At 49.7% G+C, this 27578-nt stretch overlaps 12 protein-coding genes across 12 annotated transcripts; 5 read left to right on the forward strand and 7 right to left on the reverse strand.

Moving 5' to 3' along the window:
* Positions 1–1622: 1622 nt before the first annotated feature.
* Positions 1623–2816, forward strand: YALI1_B07696g (uncharacterized protein; the record flags this gene model as incomplete). Its single annotated transcript, XM_500538.3, has 1 exon — positions 1623–2816. The coding sequence occupies one exon, from the start codon at positions 1623–1625 to the stop codon at positions 2814–2816; it is 1194 nt and encodes a 397-aa protein (XP_500538.1).
* Positions 2817–3782: 966 nt separating this feature from the next.
* Positions 3783–5510, reverse strand: YALI1_B07735g (uncharacterized protein; the record flags this gene model as incomplete). The annotated part of the gene is made up of 1 exon (XM_500539.2): positions 3783–5510. One exon carries the CDS (start codon positions 5508–5510, stop codon positions 3783–3785), a length of 1728 nt encoding a protein of 575 aa, XP_500539.2.
* Positions 5511–7372: 1862 nt separating this feature from the next.
* YALI1_B07762g (uncharacterized protein) lies at positions 7373–8197 on the reverse strand (the record flags this gene model as incomplete). The annotated part of the gene is made up of 1 exon (XM_068282000.1): positions 7373–8197. The coding sequence occupies one exon, from the start codon at positions 8195–8197 to the stop codon at positions 7373–7375; it is 825 nt and encodes a 274-aa protein (XP_068138101.1).
* Positions 8198–8908: 711 nt separating this feature from the next.
* On the forward strand, positions 8909–9754 carry YALI1_B07769g (uncharacterized protein; the record flags this gene model as incomplete). The annotated part of the gene is made up of 1 exon (XM_500541.3): positions 8909–9754. The coding sequence occupies one exon, from the start codon at positions 8909–8911 to the stop codon at positions 9752–9754; it is 846 nt and encodes a 281-aa protein (XP_500541.1).
* A 229-nt stretch (positions 9755–9983) lies between these two features.
* On the reverse strand, positions 9984–10571 carry YALI1_B07786g (uncharacterized protein; the record flags this gene model as incomplete). The annotated part of the gene is made up of 1 exon (XM_500542.3): positions 9984–10571. One exon carries the CDS (start codon positions 10569–10571, stop codon positions 9984–9986), a length of 588 nt encoding a protein of 195 aa, XP_500542.1.
* Positions 10572–11702: 1131 nt separating this feature from the next.
* On the reverse strand, positions 11703–12905 carry YALI1_B07809g (uncharacterized protein; the record flags this gene model as incomplete). Its single annotated transcript, XM_500543.1, has 1 exon — positions 11703–12905. The coding sequence occupies one exon, from the start codon at positions 12903–12905 to the stop codon at positions 11703–11705; it is 1203 nt and encodes a 400-aa protein (XP_500543.1).
* A 2673-nt stretch (positions 12906–15578) lies between these two features.
* YALI1_B07843g (uncharacterized protein) lies at positions 15579–16238 on the reverse strand (the record flags this gene model as incomplete). Its single annotated transcript, XM_500544.3, has 1 exon — positions 15579–16238. One exon carries the CDS (start codon positions 16236–16238, stop codon positions 15579–15581), a length of 660 nt encoding a protein of 219 aa, XP_500544.1.
* A 398-nt stretch (positions 16239–16636) lies between these two features.
* On the reverse strand, positions 16637–17143 carry YALI1_B07852g (uncharacterized protein; the record flags this gene model as incomplete). Its single annotated transcript, XM_500545.1, has 1 exon — positions 16637–17143. One exon carries the CDS (start codon positions 17141–17143, stop codon positions 16637–16639), a length of 507 nt encoding a protein of 168 aa, XP_500545.1.
* A 179-nt stretch (positions 17144–17322) lies between these two features.
* On the forward strand, positions 17323–17697 carry YALI1_B07853g (uncharacterized protein; the record flags this gene model as incomplete). Its single annotated transcript, XM_500546.2, has 1 exon — positions 17323–17697. One exon carries the CDS (start codon positions 17323–17325, stop codon positions 17695–17697), a length of 375 nt encoding a protein of 124 aa, XP_500546.1.
* A 712-nt stretch (positions 17698–18409) lies between these two features.
* On the forward strand, positions 18410–19795 carry YALI1_B07864g (uncharacterized protein; the record flags this gene model as incomplete). The annotated part of the gene is made up of 1 exon (XM_500547.3): positions 18410–19795. The coding sequence occupies one exon, from the start codon at positions 18410–18412 to the stop codon at positions 19793–19795; it is 1386 nt and encodes a 461-aa protein (XP_500547.2).
* A 125-nt stretch (positions 19796–19920) lies between these two features.
* On the reverse strand, positions 19921–23915 carry YALI1_B07915g (uncharacterized protein; the record flags this gene model as incomplete). Its single annotated transcript, XM_500548.2, has 2 exons — positions 19921–23482; positions 23887–23915. 2 exons carry the CDS (start codon positions 23913–23915, stop codon positions 19921–19923), a joined length of 3591 nt encoding a protein of 1196 aa, XP_500548.1.
* Positions 23916–25651: 1736 nt separating this feature from the next.
* YALI1_B07937g (60S ribosomal protein eL27) lies at positions 25652–26408 on the forward strand (the record flags this gene model as incomplete). Its single annotated transcript, XM_500549.4, has 2 exons — positions 25652–25685; positions 26026–26408. The coding sequence occupies 2 exons, from the start codon at positions 25652–25654 to the stop codon at positions 26406–26408; spliced, it is 417 nt and encodes a 138-aa protein (XP_500549.2).
* Between the last annotated feature and the right edge of the window lie 1170 nt (positions 26409–27578).

A 27578-nucleotide genomic window follows, 5' to 3' on the forward strand; every position in this document is an offset into this window, starting at 1 on the left:
TAGGTGTCCTTCGATATCACTCATCACTTTTTTGGAGTGTTGGTCGAAAGGGATGCACCACCGGTTACGAGTACCTGGTAAATTTTTCCCGAGGCTGACATTCCTAGATCAGAGTTGTGTCTCATTGATAAGAGAAGTGAACTACTTGTAGCAGTGACAGTTCCCTATACTGCTTTTCGAACTGTATGAGGGCACACACGGCCTCCGAAGAAGCAAAAGTGAACGCCGAAGAAGCTCATTCGAGGCTATCAGTGTTCTAAAGATGTTGATCTCCTTGTGCCAATATGAACGGCACCAGCTGGTTAATGTGGGGTTGAGAGTGCGGAACCTTGTTCGAAGGCCCATTCTACTCTGTACACGATTTGCAACGGCCAGCGAGATATCAATGAGTACGGCGTGTATATGTCTCAGGGAGAAAAAAACTCCTTCGGGGTACGGAACCTCAAACACCACTGATCTCCTAACGGCTCTAGAGGAGAGTCCTCTTGAGCGATTGAGTCACTGAGGAGCAGGGTTCCATCAAGTCGCAGATAAAGAAACAAGCAAACAACGATGCCGTGTATCTCACACCCACCTCCAAGACCCTTGGAAGACCAGCCATGAACCTTAGCTTCCACCAAAGCCTGAACGGCACGAGGCGATCGTGGCAATCCACGTGCAAGTGTAAATCAGTGTTTAATCTCGAAGCTTGCATGGTTTAGCAGGGGGCCGTCCTATAGTAACTGCACGATAGCGCCCTGCCAAGCGATGCCACGACGGTGCCAAGAAACATGGAATGTCCTAGTTTTGGAGTGGTGCGTTGCGGATTATGTTAGCGCTGTGTGTTACTGGGGGAATAGAGATACGCTCCCTCGCAGCTCAAACGTCAAGTGCACCCATATACTCGGTCGAGACCCATTTCTCGTCCTTGTCCAAAGTTTGACCCTGGTTAAGGCACATCAGGGCCTATCGTGATAAACAAGTACTGTACATCTGTATGTACGTGGGGGTACTGCGAAAACTGATAACGTTGAAATACAATGGCTTGAAATCGGTGTCGGTCTGAGTGAATTCAAGCGATTGTACGGCAAGATATATATTGGAGTCTCTCAATAACATATTGCTTTTGGATCAATGGTTTTGTTGGCTTCTGCTGGACCAAATACACGTCCCTTGGTGAGACAAACAAACACACCACGCCGTTATCGCCCACCTTATTTGCCTTCTAATACCGCACTATATTGGAACTTTCAACTCATTGACCATGCATCTCACCAGAGGCAATGACTGAGGACCAGGTCGAAGTAGCTGGCGGAAAAGTGGTTGTACCAGAAAACAGATCCACAAGTACCTATAAATCACTTTGTGTGTGAGGACTCTGGAACTGCTCACGAGTGGTTCCAGGCTACTGGTAGTTCTATTCGAGCTCCAAAGCACATTAAGTTACGCTTGGTGAACTATAGCTTCTGGTCCTCTGCTTGCAATGAAGCTGTGGGTGGAGTAAACGGTGCCGCTTAATACAGGGATGGTGCGTGAGATAGGAGATTTGGAGCCGTCTACTCTGTCGGCCAACGACATAAATAGACCCCCTCAGTCACCTTAGACACAGCAGAATTCCACCAGATCAGCTTCCAATTCTAAAGATGCAGTTCTCTCTTGCCACCCTTACCACCCTCTTGGCCTTCGTTGCCGCAGCCCCCGCAAACAAGGGATTTGTTCATGCCCCTATCAAGAAGCAGTCCCTCCAGGCGGCCCAGAGCAAGATCCCCAACTTTGCCTCCTCCGGCCCCATCACTGCCGAGCTCTACAATGAGCTCATGGCTTACCAGGTTCAAATTTCTCTTGGTGGTCAGACTATCTCTGCCAGCATCGATACCGGATCCGAGATTCTGTGGGTTTGGGAGAACGACTCTATTGCTTGCCAGGTTGACCAGCAGGACTGCGACACTGACGGCTCTTACAACCCCAAGAAGAGTTCCACGAGCAAGGACACCGGAGTGCCTTTCAACATCAACTATGGCAAGGGACACGCTGATGGTTACCTCTACACTGATAATGCTGTCATTGGTGGAGCTTCCGCTCCTGGTTTCAAGTTTGGTGTCAACTCTGGTGATCTCAGCTCCGGCGGCTTCTCCATGGTCTTCGGTATCGGTGTGAACAGCGACGCCTCTACTTCCATCTCTGCTCAGCTCCAAAAGTCCGGCGAGATCTCCCGAAACCTTTACGGTATGTCATTCAGCGACGCCAACCTTGCTGGCACCAGCAACGACAACTCTGAGATCACCTTTGGTGCTATCAACACTGGTCGATACACTGGCTCGCTTAAGACCATTCCCCGAGTTGCGACCCAAGGCGGATACCAGCACTTTTCCGTTTCTGCCTCCGGAAAGTTTGGAGATGTCGACCTCTTCGACAATGACCTCGTCATTCTAGACTCTGGAACCACCATGACTTACCTCAAGTCGGACTACTACAACGCCTTCCTTGGCGGCCTCGAGGACCTTGATATCACCCTCAGTGACTACTCTGGAGGATGGCACGGATACCCTTGCTCTGAAAACTCGAAGATCAACTTCACTTACAACTTCAGCGGTAAGGAAATCACTGTGACTGGACACGACCTGGCCATTCCCGGCAACGCTGTCAACTCCAATGTTGACTCCTCAGTGTGTTTCATGGGTGTTGACGATGGTGGAAACATGAACCTGTTCGGTGACACCTTCCTGCGAGCCATTTACTCCGTCTACGATCTCGAGCGAGATGAGGTCTCTATTGCCCAGGCTGCCCATGGCAAGCCCGACAACTACGTGGTCATCACTGGTGATGTCCCCAACTAGACTATTATTATCTAGCATTTCTTCTACAAGAAGCCTTATGGCGACTATATAATTTAATTCATTAAAAATGTTCTATGCTAAATGGTGAGGCAGTGATTCAATTGCAGGTTCAACATTGTTGGATGCAATTCAAGTTTTCAATGCGCGCGGTGTTGTATTCGGCCCAGAGGAGGTCCAAAGACGAGTGGAACATGATCGCCAGGTGGAGCCTTTGGACTGAAATAATCAAAGAGCTCATTCAATTGGTTTTGTAGCTGCTCAAACTCCTTTTGAACGGTCTCAAGCTGCTTCTCCACCCCACAGATCTTCTCCAGGTCGCGGGCTGCGAGATTCACGATGTGGGGGCTAAAAGATCTAATTGTCATTGTGACAATGAGATCGGAAGAGCGGTTCAGTTAAATACCTTCCAAAACCACAGCTCTTATATATTATAGTATATAATATATATATATTTTCTCGTTAGGATATATGTGGCAAGAAGTGCATGAATCCAGGTGTCCCAATCCAGCAATATCAATGAAACAATATCTGTATATGTTAATTATCGCACATGCGGTGTGGAGAATACACATGTCTTTGTATTGTCAGAAAACCCCGCAGTGGGGTCTGTTTCATTCATTGGAAATAGCAGCAAAACGAAAACTCACCTGACGATCTACATAGGTGGTACGATGACTACAAGTAGTGCACATCATATGGCATGTCTTACCATTGTTCATTCTTTAGCTTCCATAGACGTTAATCTACAATGGATGGACCGAAATAAAACTTTAGCCGCTTGCGATACGATACGATGCGATACTGTACTCGTACCTTCTACTCTACTTGTAATTGTGTGCATGTGTGTGTATAAAATACTTGCTTCGCTCGCGTCTGAGAAACGTCTTGTCCCACCATTCATAATTCATTAATCATTATATCATATTTTCTGTTGTACATGTCGAAGGCAATTGACACCAGAGTTGATCAGAAGAATCTGTCGAGGGACAGAAACTTGGAAAGCTGGCCAACAATGTGTGAGCCTTCCTCCTCCTCGTTTTGTTGAGCTCTACACGATGCAGCTCTAGTGCTGGATCGAGTGGAGGGGGTTGAGATGGAGATTCGCCGAGCCTGAGGCTTCTTGGGCGGAGCTTCAGCCAACTTCATCTCCTGAACATCTTCGTTGGAGCCGGAATGAGAAGAAGCTCCAAATGAGGGTCGTAAACTAGGAGAACCAATGGGTGATGCGGTTCTAGACGGCTTCTGGGGAGTTCTGGACGAGGCTGTTTCACTGGAGTTTCCCGCAGACGAAGCGGCGGCTGTTGCTGCTGACGCTGCTGACGCTGCTGCTGTACCAGACTTCTTCCTGTTCTTTGTGAAGCCAGAAGACCGTCTCGCCGGCTTGTATCCCGAAGGTCTGTTACCATTAGCCTTTCCCTGGGCAATGAGCTCATCGACATTGAGCTTGAGTTTTCTCGCCTCTGCGATGACCCGCTGGAATGGCGTCGCATCTTCTCCTAGCTCCACTTGCTCCTCCTCATCTGACTCAGACTCACCCTCGAAGAGATGACTCTTTGGCACACTCTCCATGCTCGTCTTTACCAGCACTTTGAAGTCGACGTCCTGGGCAACTTTTCGTTCTATCAGTAGTTGCTCCAAGTTGTCGAATGTTGTAATCTTGGGAGGGGGGATGAATTTGGTAGGCGGTGGCGGGAGTGAAGAAACTGTGGGGGTAACCCCTCGATATTGGGGAAGCGCGTGTGTGGGTATTGGCTGTGCCTTTTGTTGTTGCTGTTGCTGTTGCTGCTGAAGCTGTTGTAGTTGAGCTTGTGACATTGCCCTTCCGCTGACAGCAGACATGGAGAAACTTCTGTCTCGCAGGACAGGTTTGGACTTCACATCCCTTCCCAGCTGCTCCAGGGCCAGTCTGCCCTTGCCATCTTGCTCCTCAATCTCTACTCCGCAAGCCATTGCAGCCGAATCATGTGATCCATAGTCCCGGGCGTGTGAGATACGGCAGTGATTGATGAAGCCTTGTGTGCTGCCAAAATTAGATCTGTCGCAATCCTTGCACACCAGCCGCACCAGAACACCATCAGGCCGTCGGTAAATGCACGGCATGACATTTCCTCGGCCAATGTATCCACCATTGGATGCGAGCTTGGCTGTGGGGTGTCGAATGCGCCTGGTTGGTGGTTCCAAGCCTTGCAGCGCCGGGTGTGTGTTGACGTTGTTTGTGTGCGTAGGGTCGTCCACCACATGATGGGCTGCTGACGCATTCGCTACCGGGGTTCCTTCCGCCGGGACTGCCTCCTTATCCTTCAAGTAGTGTGCATAGCGCTGCACAAAATCTCTGGGCTCGCCACTCACGACACTGTGTGTGTTGTTGTGTAGCTTCCGCATCTGCACCATGAGAGTCTGTACCTGGGCAATCCGGTCCTCAATGGTTCCGAGCTCTCTGTGTTTGAGCAGAATCTCCAGGTCGAACTGCTGCTCGATGATGGACCGCATGTTTACTTGTGGCGACTTGCGTTTCTTGTCGTGGTACTCGTCGGGCTCGTCGGGCTCTGTCAATGGCGAGGAGACGGACGATGGCGTCGGCGTTTCGAGATCCATGTTGCGTTGGTGATCGCTGTCACTGTCGCTGTCCGAAGCCACGAGCCGGCGACGCTTGCACTGTGACGGCGACACAGCTTTGGCGTGGTCGTTACTCATTTTCCGAAATGTGGTCTGGCGGTGCAACTGTTGGCATAAGCCGGAATCGAACTGCAGTCAAGCTGCTTGTGTGATATTTGTGTGGGTGGGGGTGCACTGTACGGCCGTTTTTCAGATTCTTGGCCCGGAAAAAATGTGTGGATCTGTCCGTTTCTACCCCGATATCAGTCACGGTCCTAACGAAGAAGTGCAAGTCAAGGTCGTGCAGCTGAGCAAAGGGCGCACCAACGCAGGACCTACGGGGATATCTGGGTTGTAAATTTGGGACTGGAAAACTGTGATTAAGCTCAAGGTTTTGGGAAGTTGGAAAATAAACTTTCAACATATACACACCCATTTCATGACAACTGAGTGTGGGGCAACCAATTCTCGTCGAAGATAATACCCCTAGAAGATGGCGCACGCTTGAAGAGCGCCGACACCACCGAAAATGGACCTCCGAAAGCGTAAAATCCGGAAGCGGAGACCGCCACTGTAGCCAGCCCCCGCCGCCTCGGTTTCCGGTGCCCAGTTGCCACCCCTCAGCCTGCATAAACTTCACTTGCTTTGCCCTTTCATGTAAGTGCCTCTCGCATCTGGACTGCCCTCTAAACTTCCATCACACTCCATGACGAGCGGGTGCTCCTGGAGATAGTGGTCCGACACACGGATAAACCGGCAACACCGAAAAGCAGAAGGTCGAGGACTCTACAACATGGGGACGACGATAAATGAAAACGGCCCATGGAACCGGATAATTAATAGTGGATGGAGGTTGCAGAGCCCTCACTGGTGGTCGCTCCCTACAGTAAAGGCCAGCCCAAACCCGGCCACAACGACAGTATCGCAGTAAATAAGTAGCCTGTCTCGAGTGGTTTGCCACACACTATAATTATATTATTTTAGTGTCGTGTGTGTCGTGTCAACGTGTTTGGTGGGCTGAGACGTGCCCTAATAATTAGCTGGTGGCAGTCCCAAATGTTGCGCACCCTAACGGTGTACTCTCCCCTCCTCTCCGATGACCGCCACACAAGATATGATGAGCCACGGAGGCGACAAACACACCCGCAGGTGTGATGTTCCCCAATCTATAGTTGGGCTCATTACATATCCATATCTACGATACTTGTAAACACATAGGTTGCCGTTCGATCGGCTGCATTATACATCATTTATCCCTACCGGACATACACGTGTTTTTATCCAATGGACCCCTTTCATTCTTTTATCCCTTGGGGGGTTGTCATGTTTGTTTGCTGCCTTCCCCACCCCTTTAGTAGTGCTGCCTTGTTCCGATATCTCGCTGTTTGCCCACGTCGTGCGTCTACCATGCACCTTTTGCGTTCATACTCTGGCTGGATTGTTCATCGTACACCAAACTCAGTCTGGCAGCACCGCATGCACTGCACCTAACTACACTGTAAAAAAAATACCCAAGTACCAGTGTCGAAAAAAATAAAATAGAGGTGGTGGATCAGACATTGCCCAACACCACGCACCAGGGGAAAAAAACAACAACAGGGAAACATGACAGAGACGAAGCAAATCACAAACAACTCGTCCATACACGACACTGTTGAACAGAGCTACAAAATCCTCTTGGAAGATAAGCAAGTGAGACTCTCGGCCAGCGGTAGAGGTTGCACCAAGATCATCACCGTGGTACAGCTGGTCAAACAACTGACTAGCAAAATCGGAGAGACAGAAAAAGGCAAGACCGTTTATCAATACAACCGAATCTTGACCAAAGATGCTGAAGAAAAGACCATGCCTCAGCTTGACATTGTCTTGTCTCTCGGCAAGATCGCCGAACTCGACACCCCAGAATGGACCCTGCAGACTGAGATGCCTGTCCACCCAAACAAGACCAAGGCCAAATAGGTCTAGCGTGTTGGAGAAGGGGAATTTTCACCAAGTGATGTTTCATGACGCCGGAATGCTCGGATGGGTGTTGAAGTGACGCACTCGTCAAAGTCGAGGTCGAGATCTAATTCTTCTTCACTGTGCTCATACACTGTCCAATCATATTCAGGAATGACTTGAGGAAGGTATGTTGCGCCAATGCCGAAGCCAGCCTGCTTCGATCGCAGACCGATCGTTGGTTTGCGATCTGGAATCAATGTTGGAGGCACCAACACCTTTGGGTATCTCGGGGTATTTCCAGCGTGTCTCCGGTTTGTTGACCTGATGGAGTCATGCATTGGGGTAGCTGGCTCAGATGCAGGAGAAGGACTGCGTTGCCGACCGTGTTGCACTGCAGTAGTTCCTGGTCTGGTACCCCTTTTGGTGTTGCGAGACTTCTTGTTCTTCGCCTGCTGCCAATAGTCACCATCCTGTTCGGCGCTCATGCATTCTTGCATTTGGTCCAGGAGGGGAGTGTGTGGCTTGAAGGAGGACCGAATATCTTTGACAGGGGTCTGTGAAGGCTTCTCTTTCACTCTCACCGGTATCTTAGATTTGGTACCGGCACCATCTTGGCGCGTTATTGGTGCCTGATAGTTCTTGTGTGGAGGGCGGGTATCACTGACAACGGCGGCTGCTTTGCGCTTTGATCTTTGTGTGATGTTTGTGTCTTTTGATGCCAACACGGTTCTTTTCTCTTCGAAAGCGTTTCTCTTGTGTCGTTTGAGAACTTGGACGGGCGTGTCCACCGACTCGTCGCTGGGTATCTCGAATATATCTCTCGTTTTTGCGCGTAATCGTTTCATGGTATCTGTAGTGCTTAGGTATCCGATGGCATCTCTCGACTTGTATTGTAGTTTGTCTTTGCCTGAAAGACGGGTTTGTGTCGCCCTCTTATATCATTTAAGGACAGAGTGGTTGTTTACACCACAGAGCCGCCGTCATCCACCTTAAATGATCTCATGGCTCGCGTAATGGGTATTCACCAGCTTAGGTGTAGCTATAGCAACAGCTGCAGAACAACGCTCCACCATGCACCACCTTGTAAAGGAGACGGATCACGATAGCCCAAGTGCTGATGTTTGCTCGTTCGTTGTTTTGATCGTAGAGGAATACATATATAAATATGTATGTAATCACTTTGATGACGATGGGTTGCATCTCTTGAGGAATTGGAACTTGTCTGAACTACCACTACGGTATCAGTACTTACTGTAGTCTTGTATTGGATCTACAAGGGTAAACGATCTTTTCAAGTTGGGAACAATGTGATGTACTCAATCGATATTGGACATTCCGATCCCAAGACCGTAAAATTAACGATTCCGTGTACAGTAGCTGTAATCTCTTCTATCAGGTCTAACTTCCTCCTCTTTTCGTTCCCCGTCCAGCTCTTCATGTTTGGCCTTTTTTTTCAACTCTAAGATATAATTACGTCACCAAAATCGTCACCCTCCCAACATCGCGATCCAATATCTACACTCAACCATCAAACACAACCACAACGACACAACACCATGTCTATACCAAGAGGACCTTCCACGCCGATCATTCCCTCGTCCAAGGGAGTGCCACAAATCCCCCGAACGCCCTCGTCGACGCTTCCACACCCCACTGCGGCGCAATCCCCTGCCAGTGCTTCGTCTTCCACCTTCCCTAGCGCCCTCAATCCCAATGCCCAGCTTACCAACTCGGCTCCCGACTATCCGCCACAGATGACTGCTCCCACGACGTCGTCATCGTCTATCCGAAAGCCTGGATCTATCTACGAGCGAAACATCAACCGCCGAACCCCCGAGGTGTCGCTCAACGCCTTTGCATTCCTATTCTCTGAACTCGTCCAGTATCTACTGCGACAGCGAAAAGAGGCTGGAGCCAACGCCGGGTCGCTTCCTGATCTCGAAACACGTCTAAACACTCTTGGATACCATGTGGGACAAAGAGCACTGGAGCTGGTGACTATTAGAGAAGCCACAGCAGGCGCATCAGCAAAGGGCGCAGCAGGAGGAAGACGAGAAAACAAGATCCTGGGAATTCTCGAGTTTGTGCATACCCACGTGTGGAAGATGGTATTTGGCCGTGCAGCTGACGGCCTGGAGAAGTCGCGAGATGAAGAGAACGAGTACATGATTATCGACAATGAGCCCGTGGTCAGCAAATACGTTTCTGTGCCACGAGAAAACTCGCAACTCAGTGTGGCTGCTTACGCCGCAGGTATCATTGAGGCCGTGCTCAACGGAGCCAAGTTCCCTGCCAAGGTAAGTGCTCACACAGTTGAGGACGAAGATCATCCGCTGCGAACGGTCTTCCTCATCAAGTTTGACCAGGCGGTCATTGAGAGGGACCAGAAAATCGCTGCATAGTAACGACATATATATAGATGGATGAGCCATAGATGAATGAATGGTTGAAAGTAACTCGACATTACTACGGTACTTACTGTGGAGCCCGTCTCAGATATTCGATGTCTACTACGCTACAAATACAAGTCCACAAGTGGTTAAAACTTCATAACTGTACAAATTGTGGCCTTGGCCATTCATCAATCCTCCGCCCTTTTTTCCTTTTCAGCTGTCAGGCTCATCCGTCCACCTACAAAGACACCTCAGTGTGCTCAGCAATGTCGTCGACAAGCAGATCGTCATCACTCTCAATGTCGGGGTCAACACTGAGCTCCTTCTTCATGCTGTAAGCATCCTCACCGTCGGCGTAGTAACCGTTCTCCAGCTTCTTCACCTCGAACTGGAGCGAGTCTCGGTACAGGTGCAGAGCAGCTCTGTTGGACTTTCGCACATGCAAGGAAACGTACTGGGCTCCGTAGACCTCGCACAGGGCTCGCAGAGACAGTCGCATGAGCTTGTCTGCGATTCCCATACGTCTGTAGGTCCGCATCACAGACAGCGAAGTGATGTGGCCATGTGGTCTATCATCTTCTTCTTTGCTCTTGTCGGGGTTATTTTGTGCCACAACAGGGTCGTCCTCCATCTTTGCCAGAACGTATCCAACAATCTTCTCGCCGTTTTCCGAGTCCTTGGCCGGCATGGTAGCCACGAACGAGCACTGGGGCCACGAGATGGCATGGTACAGGTAGTACTTGAGCACGTAGTTTTCGGGTAAGTTGGTCAGGTTGCAGTTCTGCATACCTGCCAGATCCTCCACCGTCGCTTTTCGGATGTTCATGGTTGTGGATTATGCTGCCGCTGCGGTTTTTCTTGTCTGCTAAGTACTCATGAAATTCGACAATTGGGATTTCAGATCAGCCCTAACCCTGTAGGTGGGATTTGGACATGGGTGGGTGAGGTGATGAAGCGAGAAAAGGAGGTTCTGGTTGCCACTTGGAACAACTAGAGTGGGGTTCTTATCGTCGTTTGTACCAGGCTCGTTCACACTCACTTTCCAACCCAGATTTTCCGTCTGTCCTTGCAACATTCCCGGCTCTAACTAAAATGCGCGTTTTAGTGTCGGTCAATAGTTAAGACGAAACCTAACAGGGAGTAGCCATCCTCCAGAAGCCATCGGTACAAGCACCAATACTCGTATTCTGGTTCCGGTTGAAGACATTTCTGCCACCCTCTATGTCTGACTCACAAACAAACAAAGAAATAGGCATGTATTTAGGCCGCACTAAATCTACAAGTACTCGTACAGTACTAATAGTTAGTACCCCTTTCGCTGTATGTGCATCGTACCGGTACATAATTGTGCACGGTGACGTGCGTCGTCGAACAAGTGTGGCGACCTTGCTTGTCTCCAACAACGAAAAGACCCCTGAAGGGTCACGCCCATTGCTTCAGGGGGAACATGTGCATCTTCGCCTGATGTTTCAAAAATGGAGTCATATTTTCAATGATTCCACGTTAGCCTCTGAGACAGAGCAGGGACCGGAATTCTCCGCCGTGTGGCTGATCCACAAGTGGTTGACTTGCTACCAACAGGTGGCTAAACCCCAACCTTAGACGAACCATAGATCTCTACAATGCGTGGTGCCGGTGCCGTTCATGCTTGCGCGGCCCCACCGACTCGTACAATACCGTACAAAGCTTTTTGTTTTGTGTTATTTATTCTACATACATCACAGGCCCTAAAACATGCTACTTGTACAGCTCTCTAACCCGCATGTAGACCTTTCGTAGCCGGAGTACGTAGCGTACCTGAAGCCTGCGCTCTGCCATCCTAGAGCTCTTTCCGCATTGTGTGTTGTGTGTGTTGTGTGAGGATTGTTCGTAAGTTGGGGTTGGTCGGTCGGTATGTGTGCGCCGTGTGTATGTGTCCTGTAATGTGCATCCTCCATGTCTTCTATCAGCGGGTAGCTTACAACTCAGAAGAGTCGAAATACAGCTTGGGATCAAACTGAGAGATGTCTGCCGAAGTGGCCTCGCCATCGAGAAGCAGCTCGGCGATGAGCAGTCCAGTTCCTGGGGCGTTGTTGATACCCCAGCACGAGTGTCCCGATGCCAAAAACAGATTCAATGTGGTGGTCTCGCCAATCAGGGGGCCAGTGCACGAAGGAACATCTACCACCGGCAGATAGCAAGCCTGACGTTTGAGCACCTTTCCGTTCTTGAGCTGGTGCGACAGGTCTCCAGCCCACTTGAACAGCTCGTCGCACCGCTCTCGCTCTACCTCCACTGCGTCTGTGTTTTCCGGAACAGGCAGCGAGTCGCCTTCGCCACACACGTAGATTTCGTCCTTTCGAGCGTAGATCTCGGGACTGACGTATCGGTTTCGCGACACTCGCAGCTCTGTGAAGATGCCATATGCTGTGGTGGGTTTGGTGGGCACAATGGTGATGGAGTGTGCTCGCAAACCGGATATCGGACAGGTGGGCAGCAGCTTGGATGTCCATGGTCCCACGGCCAGAACCACCTTGGATGCAGCAATCGTGCGCTCGTCTCCGGGGGATGCCGTGTATGTAACTGAGATAGCCTCCTCCTCGTCATCATCGTTCAACCGGGTGTTGACTCGCTTGACGGAACCCAGCACCAGGGTCGCGTGGCCAGACTCGAGCACCTTTTTGAGGATGAATGTTGTGAACTTGAAGGGGTGCACCTGAGCGGTGGAGTCGGTGCCACCCAGATGTGACCACGAGTCGATAACTTCGGGCCGGATCCAGTCCAGGTCCTCAGGCAAGTCCACGTCGGGGCCCTTCTCCGATGAGTGTGTGGGGGCTCTGCCAGCCACTTTTCTACCCAGGGGGGCGGGGCCGGTCTTCATAAGATTGCCCTCCACCGAAACCGTGCTGACCCGTCTGTACCCCCATTCCACCGCTCCGTTGTACTTGTCTGCCAATTTTTCGTGTAGGGCGAAGGACATGGGCACAATCTGGGACGGGAAGGCCCACAGAGCCAGCAGTCCGCCGGCCTTTCCGGAGGCGCCTCCAGCCGCTCGTACCGCCTCGATGATGGTGATGTGGTGTTTCTTTGGGTCGAACTTGGGGTGGTTCAGCAGATAGTATGCCGTGCACACACCGATGATGCCGGCGCCCACAATGACAATTTCTTCTTTTTCAGACATTGCCGGACAAGAGTGAAGTGGCTGTGGGTATGTGTGTTTCCTGGTGTGGAGTGGTGTGTGTGTGGGTGAGTGTGAATGTGGTGTGTGTGTGTGTGTGTGAGGGTGAGTGAGTGTGTAGTATGTGGATGTGTGTTTTTCTACAAAGTGACTTTTGTCTTTTTCCCTGTCGATTGTGTATAATTGGTCCAGCGTCGTGGCGCACTGGGTCGAAAGACGTGCTGTTGGGTGTGAGGAAGAAGGCACGCAAGCTGTCGCCCTAGCTAATATATCGCGATGACGTCGTATGACCTGGTGGGGTTGGGGTGCTGCGTTTGACCGTTCAATGCTATTTATCACAGTATAATGTGTCGTTATGTCGGCTCCTGTGCATAGGGTCGCGCAGAATTTTTAGGCCTGTGCGAAATAAGATGTTCTCTAGTAGTCAAAGGGCTGGGAGTAAAGAAAGAGAGAGAGACCACGTTGAGGAGGCTACGAGGATATATATGGGGGGGGGGAGTCAGTGCGGGTGGAGGCTTCGACGTTGATCTTGTGTCCAGAGCTTCGGATCTCCAGGTTTGTTTCGGGGTTTTGTGTCTATTTTTTTATTTTATTTTTGGTTTTGCAGTCCGTGGATGCGCCCCCGAAGAGACCTGTATGGTAATATATCGCAGTACATGAAAATGCTTACAAACGGCCAATTAAATTTCCAGCCAGGCATAAAACGTGCACTGGGAGGTGGAAATGGGGTGACTATTGTTTAAATATGAGGGTAAGGAAATACCTTGAAATGCCCAAAAGGTCCTTTTGGGATGTTTAGCTTGGAGGGGAAGGTGGGCGGAGGAGGGTACGATAGGCAACCTCAGGGAATAAGTTTGGCGAGATCCACACTCGCCACACCATGTATCATAGCAGAGACCGGCTTGCAAATAGCCACCCCGCTCGTCAGGCTCCGTCAGGCTCCTACCGTATGCATCGTACACTTGTGGCTTCCGATAGCTTAAGAAGACCGTGTACCAGGACGGAAATGGCAACCATCGAGGCATGCGAGGCATGCGATTGTGTGTATTCCGGCCTAGCGCGCTGCACAACAGGCTCTTATCTCGTGGTCTCGTCAATCGCGGAGTTGCCATTTAGGTGGCACGGCTATTCTTTCCGCTGCCGCCGGGGTTGTCAATCTCCGTTGATGTGATTTTGAGCGGACCCCTGCGATACCGGCGCTCCTGTGCAAATCGCCTGAGACCAACACATTAATTAGTCAGATTATCGTGTGAGGCGAGTGAGACATCACCACACAAGCGCGTTATGTGACACCACAATGGCCTGCTTGTTTCTCATCGTCATCTGTCAGGGGTGCCTGAGTCACTTAACTTATCTCCATATCCCTACCGGCGGCGGTATCAGGGTCCTTGTACAGTGCATACGTCAGCTATGATTGTCCCCTGTTGGTACAATCCAGTAGCTAGTCTCTCCCTCCAAAACCGTCTGCGGTTCCTCTTGTTGTTTCGCTAAGCTACCTTTTAGCCCCTCTATTGTAATGCTGCGGATCCACCCGACGAAATTACGTCCCCCAACTTGCACTGGTCGCATAAGGTTGCGCAATCCCCCCCCAAACCGTTGCGGCCGCAGCCAGGTACCGCCTCCTGCTCGTGCTGGTACAATGTCACCCATATTAGCTGTATGCCCTTGTTAAGGGGATACGGTCGCCGAAACTTGCTTTCTTTTTCATGTGGTGTGTGTGTCGCATTAGGTTGACTGAAGCAATCGGAAGACTATTTTTTGGCACCAATGGGGGCTTGTCAAGTGCCGACTGGGGGGAGGGAGGGGGGGGCAACGACTGACTCAGGGACACAAGCACATTGTGTGCTCGATTTACGTCCACCGGGTCTCAAAAACAAGTACCAGCTTAGCCCCTACAGGGCTTGACCCGGTTTGTGTTTTTTGTTTCTTTTTCCCGGTTTTTCGAGCCGCTCAAAGACGCATGCGGAACTCACATACCAGGAACTGCTTAGAAATACATACCCAGCTGCAGCGGTTCTATAGTAACTTACCCGGTTTGCAATCCGCTTACTGTACTGTACGAGTAGGAGTGATCCTCCGATGTATCCCACCACCAAGACACGGTCCGATCGACTTGGGACGGAGCTCGGCGCATCCATGCTCCGTGATGCAAGAGAGACGAGTCAAATGCCCAGAATAATTCGGAAAATCGAAAAAATATTGAGAATTTGAAAGAAAATTGAAAATTGAAAAAAAATTGAAAAAAATTGAAAAAAATTGAAAAAACAGGAAAAGGCAGCAACAACAAACAATTATTATCACAGTCAATCAATCTCCTGTATGTCTATATGAGTAAGGGGGAACCTCAATATTATGGCTAAATGTGGTTTATACCCACACAACGTGCAGAAGCACATAGAGGGGAGGAATAAATAGGAGAAATGGAGACGGAAACACGGACAGTGGTTCCGAAAGGGAATTGAAGTGGAAATATAATAGCTCGTCGTAGCCGTTTCTCCTCACGACACTGACTCTGCGAGTTGTGCCCCAAGCTCCAATGCGAGTGTTCTTTCATAAACCCTCCCCCCAGAGTGGATATCTTCGGGAGGAGAAGAACCACTAAACTGATGTGCGTGGTACCCTTACTTAGTTCAATCGTAAATCGTTATCTGTTAAGCTATTGACGTTACAACGCCCTTACAGAGCAATGAGCAGAACAAGCAGAATGATTAGGGCCACAATCAACAGAGTGATGCAGCATGAACCCAGAGTCTCTTGGTTCTTTCGCACCACCCAATCCACTTTCTTAAGACCACGCTGTAACCGAGAGCCAGCCGAGTCGGCGTGACGATCTAGGTCATCAATGAGATACGACTGGTCCTCCAGCTCCCGCGACATGACGTTGGCCTGTTCCCGCAACGAGTTCACCGTGTTGTAGACGCCATCAAGAGCGTTGTCCTGCTCCTCGATCTGGCTTGCATACATCTGCTGGGTGAGCCCTGCAGTTCGGGCCTCCGTGTCGTCTGGCTCATCGGAGTAGATGCCATGTGGCGTGCCTGTGTTCCGAATCTTGCTCACCTCCTTCTGTACCTGACCCAGCTGCGACATGAGTTGAGCAACCTGCTTGCTACGGTCCTGGATATCTTCGCTGCTGAGACCAAACTGCTGTGGTCGGCCCTGGGCGGCCTCGACGGACTGTGAAAGGTCGGATATCGTCTCTGCCAGCTCCTCTGTGATGTTTGTGAGATCCTGAAGGGTATTGTGGTTTGAAGGGTCCGACCGGAACTGCTCCAGCAGGTCTCGCGTCTGCGTCAGCTGGTTTTGCGCATCCGCGCAGACTTGTACAAAAGGATCCATTGTGTTTGTGCGAGAAAAGTTGTTGTGGAGTATGATACTGGTGCTACCTCATGCCACGGCTGCAATAATGGGAATATCCGCAGCCAACCTTAATTTGTTGGGGGAGACTGAGACCTTCACATGTAGAGATTATGTACAAGTACGAGTACGAGTACAAGTATGGGCTAATGGTAGAGACAGAGATGATCTGGTGTACTTACTCAATGCACCTTCACCTCCTTATAGATCAAATTGAAGCTGCAACACCATTTTAGTCCATTATATAATCACGTTCCACGTCACTCGCTCCGTCTCCGAAAAGTAATTGGGGAGTCCAGCGCTTAGATGCCGCCCGAAAACGCGTGTGTAAGATGTACTTAGCAATGGGAAATATCAACATCTCAAAAGTCTTAAATTAGTTAGGACAGTTCCTTTCGTTGCTGGGCAGCAAAGTCACGGAGACACTGGTAGACAAGAGTATGGTCTTCAACCTGAGGGAGACCACTGACAGTGACAACAGCGACGGGGCCCTCGATTCCGTTGACGCGAATGGGGAATCCTCCTCCGTGAGCAGCATACTCAGTGTCACTGACTCCGTAGGCCTCCTGCAGAGTTCGGCCCTTCTGTCTCATGTTGCATCCCAGAAAGAAACTGCTTCGACCGAATCGAATAACAGCGTTTCGCTTTCGGGACACCCAGTGCTGGTTATCAATGTTGGTTCCCAGTCCGGAAGCGGCCCGGAACCAGGTGAGACCGGTGACGGTGGTAATATCGATCAGAATGCACTTGCCTGCCTTCTTGGCGCGTTCTCGGATCTGGGAGCCCAGCTCGAACGCGTAGTCGGCGTTGAAGCCCATGAGAATGCATTCGCCTTCCTGCTCGTCAATTTTTTCCAGCGGAAGATCAAAGGGGAGTGGTGTGGCCATTTAGGGGAGTGAAGTGAAGGGGAGTGGAGAAGGTGCTTTCGGATTAATTAGTTCGAGCCGAATAACGTGTGGGGGATAGAGTTTGGGATTAAGGTTCGTTATTAAGACAGTGCGCTGACATCGCCAGAATCAAAAAGACGACTCCACAATCCCTTCCCGCATCGAATACAGACAAGAAAATGGCTGATACACCCATGACTGACGCCTTTCCTGCAGCTGCGGCTCCGGAGACTGCTGTGGCCAAGACAGAGCCTGGTCCCGAGCCTGCCATCCCTGCTGCTTCCGTGTCTGAAATATCATCTACACACACTCCCTCAGCGGTGGCTACCCCACCAACTTCCACATCCACACCCGCGGCGGAGCCAATCAAGCAGGAGACGGCTTCCACTGCCTCGCTCCCAAACCCTGCCGAAAACTACGGCGCTCCTACGCGACTGTGGCTCAATAAGGAGGTGAGTCCCGCCCTGCTGGCTGGCATGCGACAGATTGCCAAGGACAAGCCTGAGGACCCCGTCCGGGCTCTGGGGGAGTTCCTCATCAACTACAAGAAGTGATTGCATTGCATAGGAGGGTATCGAGACAGTGCACCATCGCGTGTAAGGTGCATTGGCCATGGATTGGTAGAATGAAGGGCGCGAATGGTAACTACGAGGCTTGTTTCTGCCATCATGTAAATTATAATGATATTGGTATTTGTTTTGTTTGAAGAGTATAGATTGGCAAATGTCAGTGATCTGAGAAAGACACATTAGTAAGAGTACTACTTGTAGTGCTTGTACGATTTGTACTTGTAAGCTGGTTATGCTGGTTATATGGGATGATGATACGACAAACCGCTAATGTCATCACGTGACTTCAAACTGACCTGATGTATTTGTACTTGTATTATACAAATATCCTCCAATAGAGGTATATTTAACGTATTATTCCCTCGTTCTTCCTTGAAAGTCTCCATTTTTTATTTTTATTTTATTTTTATTTTTATTTTTATATACCTCGCGGCCTTGATCATCATATCTGCTTATATAAGCAAACAGCGAGTTGTAAGAAAAAAAGTATTAAAAGAAGACCCAGACCCCAAAATCCGGGCCACAAACCAGCCCCGCCATCACCAACCCACTTGCTACAAGTGCTGGTACTCGAGCTGTCCCAGCAACCTCCAGCACAGGGATTCTGGCCCAACTCTGTTGTCCCATTTAAACTAAAATTGTGCATATGGCAAGCTGAGATTAATCGTACTATTCTATCGCTATCATCACCACCACCATGGCGACCGACAACACATTACGGCCCTATTACAACGCCGATACGTTTGGAACAGGCACGCTGTACACCAAGCGACAGTTCCCCAACTTCTCCGACGCACCTGGCGGAGCCACTACCTCTGGGTCCTACACACATTTTGAAGGTGGCAACAGCAGCCGACTGACCCGCAATGTGGGCAACCACAACTTCGGCGATCTGTTTGATGGCATTGAGATTGACTACGACATTACCGGAACGTCCGAGTCGGTTCGAAATGCCATGCATTCGCTGTTCCAGCTCTACGGCAAGACCTTTCTGAGTCAGCCCTGGGAGGTCAGCAAGCTACTGCTGCAGGTAGGAGACTGGAGTCATTTGCAACGAGTGGAGAGCGCGGCCGAGGTCGAGGACCACATTATTGAAGTGGCTCTTGAGGAGGAAGAGGAGCGAGAGGAGGACGAAGAGATTGACTATTTCGAAAGCAACCATAGAGAAACGCTGGGAGACTTGAGTCCTCGAACCCACAGCCGAAATCATAGTCACGGAGGCGACTCCCCTATTGTACTGGATTCAGACCCTCTACCTGACCAGAAGAAGCGACTCAAGAAGTTCCTCAAGAACTACCATAGCCAGCTACAGGCCCGAACTACACGCAACTGGGACATTCTGCTGGCTCTCAACGAGGTTGACGGAGTTCGGGGACCATGGAGAGCTCTCAACGCCTCCTTCCTGCTTGGAGCTCTTACAATGACTCTGGAGGCATGGTTTTCTGGATTCTTCAGCTCCATTTCTAACTCTCCGGACCCTCTGTTTCTGGAAGAGGTCGCTCACTCCCCTACTCCCATCACCTCTATCGTTGTAGCCGTCAGCGCTTCAGTGATCACCTCTCTCCTTGTGGCTCCTCTCGATCTCATCCGAACACGTCTGATTGTGTCTACACTCTCCACCAAGCCCCGTTCCGTGCGACAGTCGCTCGTGGAGCTCAAGTCGCTTCTGTGCCCTCCCGAGCTGCTGGTGCCCACTTTCCTCGGCTCTTTCTGTACATCTATTGTGCGACACACTCTACCTCTTTGGAAAATCACCAAGCTGGGCATTGACTCGTACCACTTCCCCGTGCTTGACAGACTGTTCAACCTGGCCAGCGCGTACGTGACCATGATCGTCAAGCTGCCATTGGAGACTATGTTGCGACGAGCACAAGTGAACCACCTGGATCTGCCCTCTGGTGCCATGATTGTCAAGCCCGTTGTCCAGACCTCCACTGTGGCTGTCTGGTGGCACCTGCTGTCTGGCCAGATGCCCCTGGAGGATCTTTACAGAGGATGGAGAGTGTCTGCTCTCGGAGTGCTGGGAGAGTGGGGTGTTGCAAGCTTCAGAAGTGTGAACAAGGCTGGACGGGAAAAGTTTTAGTCCAGATGATACAGCAGCGGCTTTGCATTTTATGTACATATATATATTTCAATCGAGTACTAATTTTGGATCAGATATGATATGATACTAGTATTGATCTACTGTACGTCATTTACATAGAATTTCTAGGCATTATGCGCATCATGGAACATGCTAACACTTCGACCCTTACCTCCAACACTACCCATGCCCCGCTTCATGACCATGATAGGGTTCTCCTTATCTTCATCGTCAAGATCAGGCTTCAACAAAGTGGCAGACTCACGAATGACGTTGCCTGCAAGAGACAGATTTCGTTTCGACGATGTGGGCTGGCCCTGGGAGTTGAGCTGTCCACTGTTGAGAATGGACATGGTGGCAGAGCCCAAAATGGACTTGCTTCGGTCCACCAGAGAGTCCAGAGTCTTGTCGTTGAGACTCTTGACACGGTTTTCCAGAGACTTGAGAGACTCCAGTCTGATCCGAAGACACTCATTGGCACCGTCGTTGGCATTGGTGAGCTCACTCTTGCGGGCCTGGAGTTCAGACACTGTCTCAGTAAGTTCTATGTGCTCCTTCTTGGCCTCAGTCAACTTGGACGTGATGTCAATGAGCTCCTCCTTGACAACAGTGAGCTTCTCAGTAACTTCCTTCAGCTCCTTCTTAGAAGCAGCGAGGTCAGACTCGAGCTTCAACCCAGAAACTGTAGACTCCCACGACTCCTTGATGTTTACGCTGGCATCGGAAACAGTCTGCTCTAGAACAGACGTGGCCTCGGCCAACTTCTTCTCCAGGTCACCAACAGTACTTTCGGATGCATGCAGCTGGTCCCCCAAGCTGGTGGCGACAGCGGTGAGGGAACTGAAACCATCTCTAAGAGCTTGCGTCTCCTCAGCGTGAGTCTTTTTGATCTCAGAAACCTCGGCAGTGTGCTCCTCCTTCAAAGACTTGAAGGCAGCGAGAGCCTCAGTGTGCTCTTGCTTAACACCAGCAAGATGTTTTTCAAAGCCCTCCTTAGACGCAACAAGACTTTTGGCGTGCTCCTCCTTCAGGGACAAAACCATACCCTCGTGTTTGGTTTTCAGTAAGGCCATAGCAGTAACATGCTTCTCCTCCAGTGAAGACACCTTGCCGTCATAATCCTTTGTTACTGAGGCAACGGTCTGCTTGTGCTCCTCCTTAAGATCAGAAACAGCCTTCTTGTGTTGCTCATGGGCTGTAGAAAGAGCTTTCTTGTTTTCCTCTTGTGCGGCAGAGGTGGTCTGCTTGTGATCATCAGCAAGGGAGGCAAGAGTCTGCGTATGTTCAGCCATGACAGAAGCCATTTCCTTGCCGTGCTTCTCCTTGATCGCCACCAGCTCCTTGGCATGCTCCTCCTTAGCAGCACCCATCTCCTTGGCATGTTTCTCCTCGGCAGCTGCAGTCCCCTTTGCATACTCTTCCTTAAGAACAGCATTCTCTCTGGCTTGGGCTTCTTTCAGTTGTGTGAGCTCTTCCGCATGCTCTGCCTTCATTAAAGACATCTCCTTCTTGTGTTCTTCCTTCAGAGATTCGATCGTAGCCAGGTGAATAGTGGCCTCTTTTTGTGCACTCTCAAGCTCCTTCTCATGTCGGTCTTTCACTTCAGTGAGAACGTCAGAATGACACTGTTTGACCTCCGCAATCCGCTCAAGGTATTCGGCTTCAATCTTCTTCATGTTATCATCTCGGAAGTTTGTGATACCAGTGATGGCAGTCTTATGCTCCTCTCGCCACTGTGCCAGCTGGTCCTTGTAGTTTGTTTCAGCACCCTCAAGGCGGATCTTGAACTCTTCCACAGCGGTGGCATGGGCATCCTTCAGAGCACAAAGCTCCTTCAGATGACTCTCTTTGAGCGATTCGGCAAAATTGGAGTGAGTCTCCTTCAGAGACGCCATTTCCTTGGCATGTACCTCCTTGAGAGCTTGCATTTCCTTGACGTGGTCAGCCTTAATAACACTCACAGCTTGCTCAATATCCACCTTATTCTGATCCTCTCCACCACGAGCCAGCTCAATGGTAGACATGTTCTTCTTGAGGCTCTCTATGGTGTCACTGTTGGATCTGATCAAGTCCTTGTGTCGTGCCTCAAGGGTATCCAGACGATCAGAATGCTCCTTTTTGAGTGACGAAACCATACTGACATGTTCAGACTTGAGTGAGGACAACATATCAGCATGCTCAGCTTTAAGAGTGTCAACATGTCCACTGTGGTCCTTCTTCAACGAAGCGACAAGTTCTAGGTACTCTCTCTTGATAGCTTCCTTCTGCGAGGAAAGCGCAGTTTCGTGATCAGCCTTCATGTCGTCCACAATCACCTTGTGCTCTCCCTTCAATTCCTCCTTGAGATCTCTGAGAGCAGTCTGATGCTCCTGTTTCAGAATGTCAACCGCAGTCTTGTGGTCCTCCCTCAACGCCTCGAAGGCGAACTTGTGGTCCTGCTTCACAGACTCGATCGTGCTCTTGTTATCCTCCAGCTCTCTGCCTTGTCGCTTGGCAGCCTCCAACTGCTCATTGAGCTTCTCCACATCCAGCGAAAGCCCCTTGATCTGATCCTTGTAGTTGCCGTGGGTATCTCGAATCGACTGGTTTTGTGTCTGGAGCAGCTGGCTCTCGTGTCGCAGTTTCTCGTTCTCCTGTTTGAGAATGTTGGAGTCATTCTCAGCCTTTTCCCGTGCTCCTGTAGCCTCGGCGGCGGTCTTGCGCAGAACCTCAACCTCAGCTTCGAGTTTGGACAGCTTGGCAGCATGGTTTCGCTTGTCGAGAGAAGACGCGGCAAGTTGACCCTCAAGGTCCTCGTTGATCTTTCGAAGCTTGATGAGTTGTTCCTCGTCAACCGAGGCTGTTAGCTGGTTCTGGTGGGTCTCCTTGACAGCCTGAGAAAGACTGTCGAGACAGCTCTTGATATCCTCCACGTCACTTCTATCCAGTTCTCGGAAGCGCTTGAGGTCTGATTGAACAGACATGAGGTTCGAGGTGAAGGAACTATCTAGCTGCTTGTTTCCGTCCTGCACAACCTGAATTACCTCCTTGAAATCCAGCAGACTGATAATCTGGCTGACAATGTCGCTCTTCACCTTTGAGATCGAACCTGTGACATCCAAGTTTCCTTGTTCCAATACTCTCATAGCCGTGGAGAGGTTGTCGATTCCGTTGTGGATACGATTCATGTGGCCAGTCAAAATGGCAGTGGGGGAAGTCTCATCCAGCTTTCGTTTGTTGTCCTCCAGAGCTTTTCCCATCTGGTCCATAAAGACATCGAGTGAAGAAGTCAGACTGGCGAAGGTAGCTGAGACTTCGGCCTTGATAGCTGTCAGAGCCGTGCTACTCTTCTTGACATCTCCTCTGAATTCGTTGAGGGCCTTTCCGTTGGAGTTTGAGCGCGAAATCAGGGATTCGAGAGAGTCTTGCATATGACCGATGGTATCTTCGAGTTCTCCGATGGGAGCTGTTTGTGGCCGTGTAGAGGACGTGCCTGCTGTGTGGGAACTCATGGCTGGAGCAAAGGAGGAGGACGTCGCGTGTTTTGTGGGCGACTCGTCTGCTCGAGGATCGAGGGTCCTTTTGAATGGCGAGTTGGCCACTCTACCTCCAAGCTGTCCTCCAGAAGTCGGAGCTGAACGTAGCCCTGGTGAAGAGGGGTTCATGGGTAGGGGGGGAGGGTTTCGTTCTGGGTCTGCAGAATCCCAACTGTGTTAGTATGACCTAAGGGGGTGAAACGGGAAGACATCACGCAGAAGACATGTCCTACTTTGTATATCTGTATCGAGCAAGTCTGAGCAGGTTCAAAACTGAATGGTTGATGGTGTGCATGATAGACAACACCCCCATTCAGATGGTGTGGAGTTCTGAGCTCAAATAGGGTGGGTCGGGGCGGTTTTGAGAGACCACCGACACAGCTCCCTCAAATAAACTGTTCTTCTTAATTGTCTCCTCAACCACAAGAACCACAAAAACCACAACATGAACGTCCTAACTGTGCAATAGGAGGTGCATCCCATCCCAGTGGACACAAAAAACCCCCTGCTCTGCGGCTGTGAAACAATCAAACCAGGCCCCTTCGTAAACGCCTCTAGCACCCGTCGGTAACTCACATTGGCCGTTTTCTGTCCTTACCACTCATGACAAGTTGTGTGGAGTTCTGTTTCGAGTGCTGTTAATTTCCCACCTCACCTCACCTCGCTTACTCTTTGTGTTGATGCATGATGCGACACGGCTGACGCGCACAGGTAAACAATGCGTGTTTTAGAGTTTGATAGCGACCACCCAGCAAAACACCGATTTTGAGATGCCACGGAACCGGTCAAGAAGTTGACCAAGAGGAAGCGTGGCTTGTGGTTACTCTGATACAAGTGACCTGAAAGTGTGTGTTATGTTATTTCTGACTTCTTTTGACTTCTTTGGTCCCCCACGTAGCACCGTTCACCCGTGTCCCCATATCTTTGGTAACTTCTATATATAGTTGAACCAAGAGTGCGCTAACACGAGTGAGTGGGGTTGGTGACCAATGCTTGTATTGTCCTGTCATGAGATTGCTGCACATACGCCAGCTGTTTGTTGTTGTTGAGTCGACATTATTACCGAACAGCGACTTGCACAGGGACTTTTCTTGTACGAGTACGAGTACGAGTACAAGTACATCATCTCGCCGTTGCCATGACGACACGCTGTGATAATATTTTTGACGAAAGTCGGGTACAGTACAGACAGTTGCGCGGTAACCAGTACTGATAATCAGACCATTGAATCTGTACGGTTCTATCTGGACGGTGGATTAGCTGTTTATACTGGTACCTGTCACTGAATTTGAGTACATGCTACGAAATATGGATGTTAGTGTACATGTACTCGTACTCATACTGGTACTACAGTATATACTTAGTATCATCAGTCTGACGACTTGTCCAGCAACATTCATATTTCGTAGCATGTCAATAATAATGCGATACAACCAATAATACCTCTGGACTGTTGTAAAAACACTGCCCGAACCGGTAAGATACTGCACAGTTAATACAAGTACCAGTCACCCATACGATAGCATAATGGCAGTGTCCTACTGTATACGTTCAACCTCCTCCTTCAAAGCTTCTTCTCATGCACGGCTGTTTTTCGAGTCCGTTCTGAGTCCGACCACAACCCAAGTAGAGTAGAAAGAGAGATATCGTTCAAGTAGAATTAAAACTACGTCTACAAGCAGCTGGAGTATCTCTGTTGAAACAAAACATTACAGTTGTTTGTACTCATTCCTTCGGTTCCAGGTCTGGACGTTATTCTCAACTTGTACATACAAACTTCACCTGTACGTAGGTTCACCATTTTTGCCATAGTCTTGATTTGATGCAACACCGAGCCAACAAGGGCTGCTTAACTGTCAATATTCGGGCAGGAGAGCATTCCTGATACAAGTACAAGTATTGTACGCTACTTGTGGTTACTAAGCAGGTGCTGTTTCCGTAAACGGCAGTTCTACATGGTTTTATTGTTGGCCATTTCTACATTAGTTTTTGACTCCCCATGGTTAGGGATTCTGACCGTGTAATTTTTGGTGACGTTTTAGTGGGTCCAGTCCCGCCTTTTAGGAACGGGGTCGTCTCAAGAGTTAGGGAAATAGGCTTCGCTAATATAGTCCCAAGGGGGAATCGAACTGCGACACGCCCTCAAACTCTGAACTCCGTTCGGATCACATGATTATGCAGAGTAAGTTTCCGTTTTGGGAAAAACCAGTCCCACTCCCAACGTGGTGGACAAAGAAGCCTCAGTAAATCTCAGGCCTGCGAAAGGTTTGGGAATTTTCATAGTTGCACATCGACTTTTTCCTTCCACTGTTCAAGTCATTCGACACATAACGACTAAAAAATGTCCAACAAGTTTTTGAAGTCAGGCAAAGTTGGTATGTTTGAAAGGGATATTTGAAGCCAGCGAGCCTGGATATTGCGATGGAAACGGAGGAGTTGCGTTTGAGTCGCCAGGAGGACGTTCTGAACGTCGGGGTTATCGGTTGGGTAGACACAAAGACAGTCTTCACAGACACATCAGGGTCACAGGACACGGTTCGAAGATACATACAGCCTGCCAGCAGGTCATTGTGTGTTCCAGCTTTCGTCCTCTGTCCTGCTCTGTGTTTTTTTGTTTGCGTCTGTTCCTTAACCAGACTTTCCCCTCTGCTTTGGATCTCAGGACCTCAGAAACAGACGACGCTCTCTCAAATCATTTGAATCCCACTAACTCAGCTCTCGTTGTTCGAGGCCGATACGCTGGTAAGAAGGTCGTGATCATCAAGGCTCACGATGAGGGAACCAAGGCTCACCCCTTCCCCCACGCTCTGGTTGCCGGTGTCGAGCGATACCCTCTCCAGGTTTCCGCTGACATGGACGCCAAGAAGATCGCCAAGCGAACCAAGGTCAAGCCCTTCATCAAGGTCGTCAACTACAACCACATGATGCCCACTCGATACACCCTCGACCTCGGTTCCAACCTCAAGAACGTCATTGGCACTGAGACCTTCGCCGAGCCCACTCTCCGAGAGGACGCCAAGAAGACCATCAAGCAGGCCTTTGAGGAGCGACACAAGTCTGGTAAGAACAAGTGGTTCTTCACCAAGCTCCGATTCTAAATGGAGTTACTCCAAGCATCTTCTGGAAAGTTGTCCACTTTTCGCCAAAAATTTGGGTACTGTATTTAATACCAAGGTTATAACGCCGCCTAAGTGTAGACTCAAGATATGTATTCTATGAACTGTGCGACTGTAGTGGGCAAGTAGAGGCCATTAACATGGTCTGGACCATCATTTTAGGCACTTTGTTGTGTGTAAAGACCCTCTTGCAGCATATTCTGTCCCCCTCACACGAGCGAAAATTTGTAGAATAAGGTCTGACCAATTGTTCGATTCGGTTTCATGTAACCGTAGCCATGCAGCTCCAGGAGTGTGGCTGGGCTCGTGTTAGCTACAAGTAGTATTTCTAAGCTTGGTCGTTGTCATAGATTGTTCTCTTCGGTGGGATTTAACAGGTCTGGCTTGAACAGGCCCGTGCTCCGTGCTTGAACACTGCTCCAAGACTGTGTCAGAGTCAGCTCGAGTTCCTCAAGATACGTTTCTAGTAGCAATGTGTATAGTCCAATGGTAGTTTATCTCTTAACACAAGTCGCTGATCTTTACCTGCGAGTAATAGAAGTACTTGATAGTTCTCTAAGAGTTGCTATTAGTACAGTACATACATACAGTACAGTAGACAACTGTGCTAGATACATGTGGAAGGAGAGAATGACTTATACTACAAGTAGGTATCTGGTGAGAGAGCCACGAGCTGGTAAACGAAATTTAAACACTAGGAGCGAATGGCAATGGCTACTTGTAGATGTAGATGTGGATATAGCTTCAATGTTTGCGGTAGGTAGGTATGTCTCGGTTAACTCCGACGGTTGTACGAGTACTACTAATGGTGTCAAGAGAGATATTCATTCGAACTGTCGGAAGCTATTGCAGCCGTGTGTCGGTTGTGGTAATCAACAGCTTAGTATTGTATATATATCTGTTCACACCAAAATAGTCGCTTAGCCTGTTATCGCTTAGCCTTGTCGCTTAGCCTTGTCGCTTAGCCTTGTTGTCTTGTTGCCTTCCGTATCCTGTTTGAAGCAATAGAAAGGTTGGATACAGAACGCCAGTTGTGAAGGCGATGGGGACAACTTCTATTTACTTCTGACGGCGATGTTGTGGTGGTATAAATTCAGGTTTTTTCCCCAATTACTAGTATTATATTCAAGTTGTTTCGAATCATGTAGTTAT

Source organism: Yarrowia lipolytica, chromosome 1B (assembly GCF_001761485.1).
Source record: "Yarrowia lipolytica chromosome 1B, complete sequence".
In the NCBI taxonomy this organism is placed as follows: domain Eukaryota; kingdom Fungi; phylum Ascomycota; class Dipodascomycetes; order Dipodascales; genus Yarrowia; species Yarrowia lipolytica.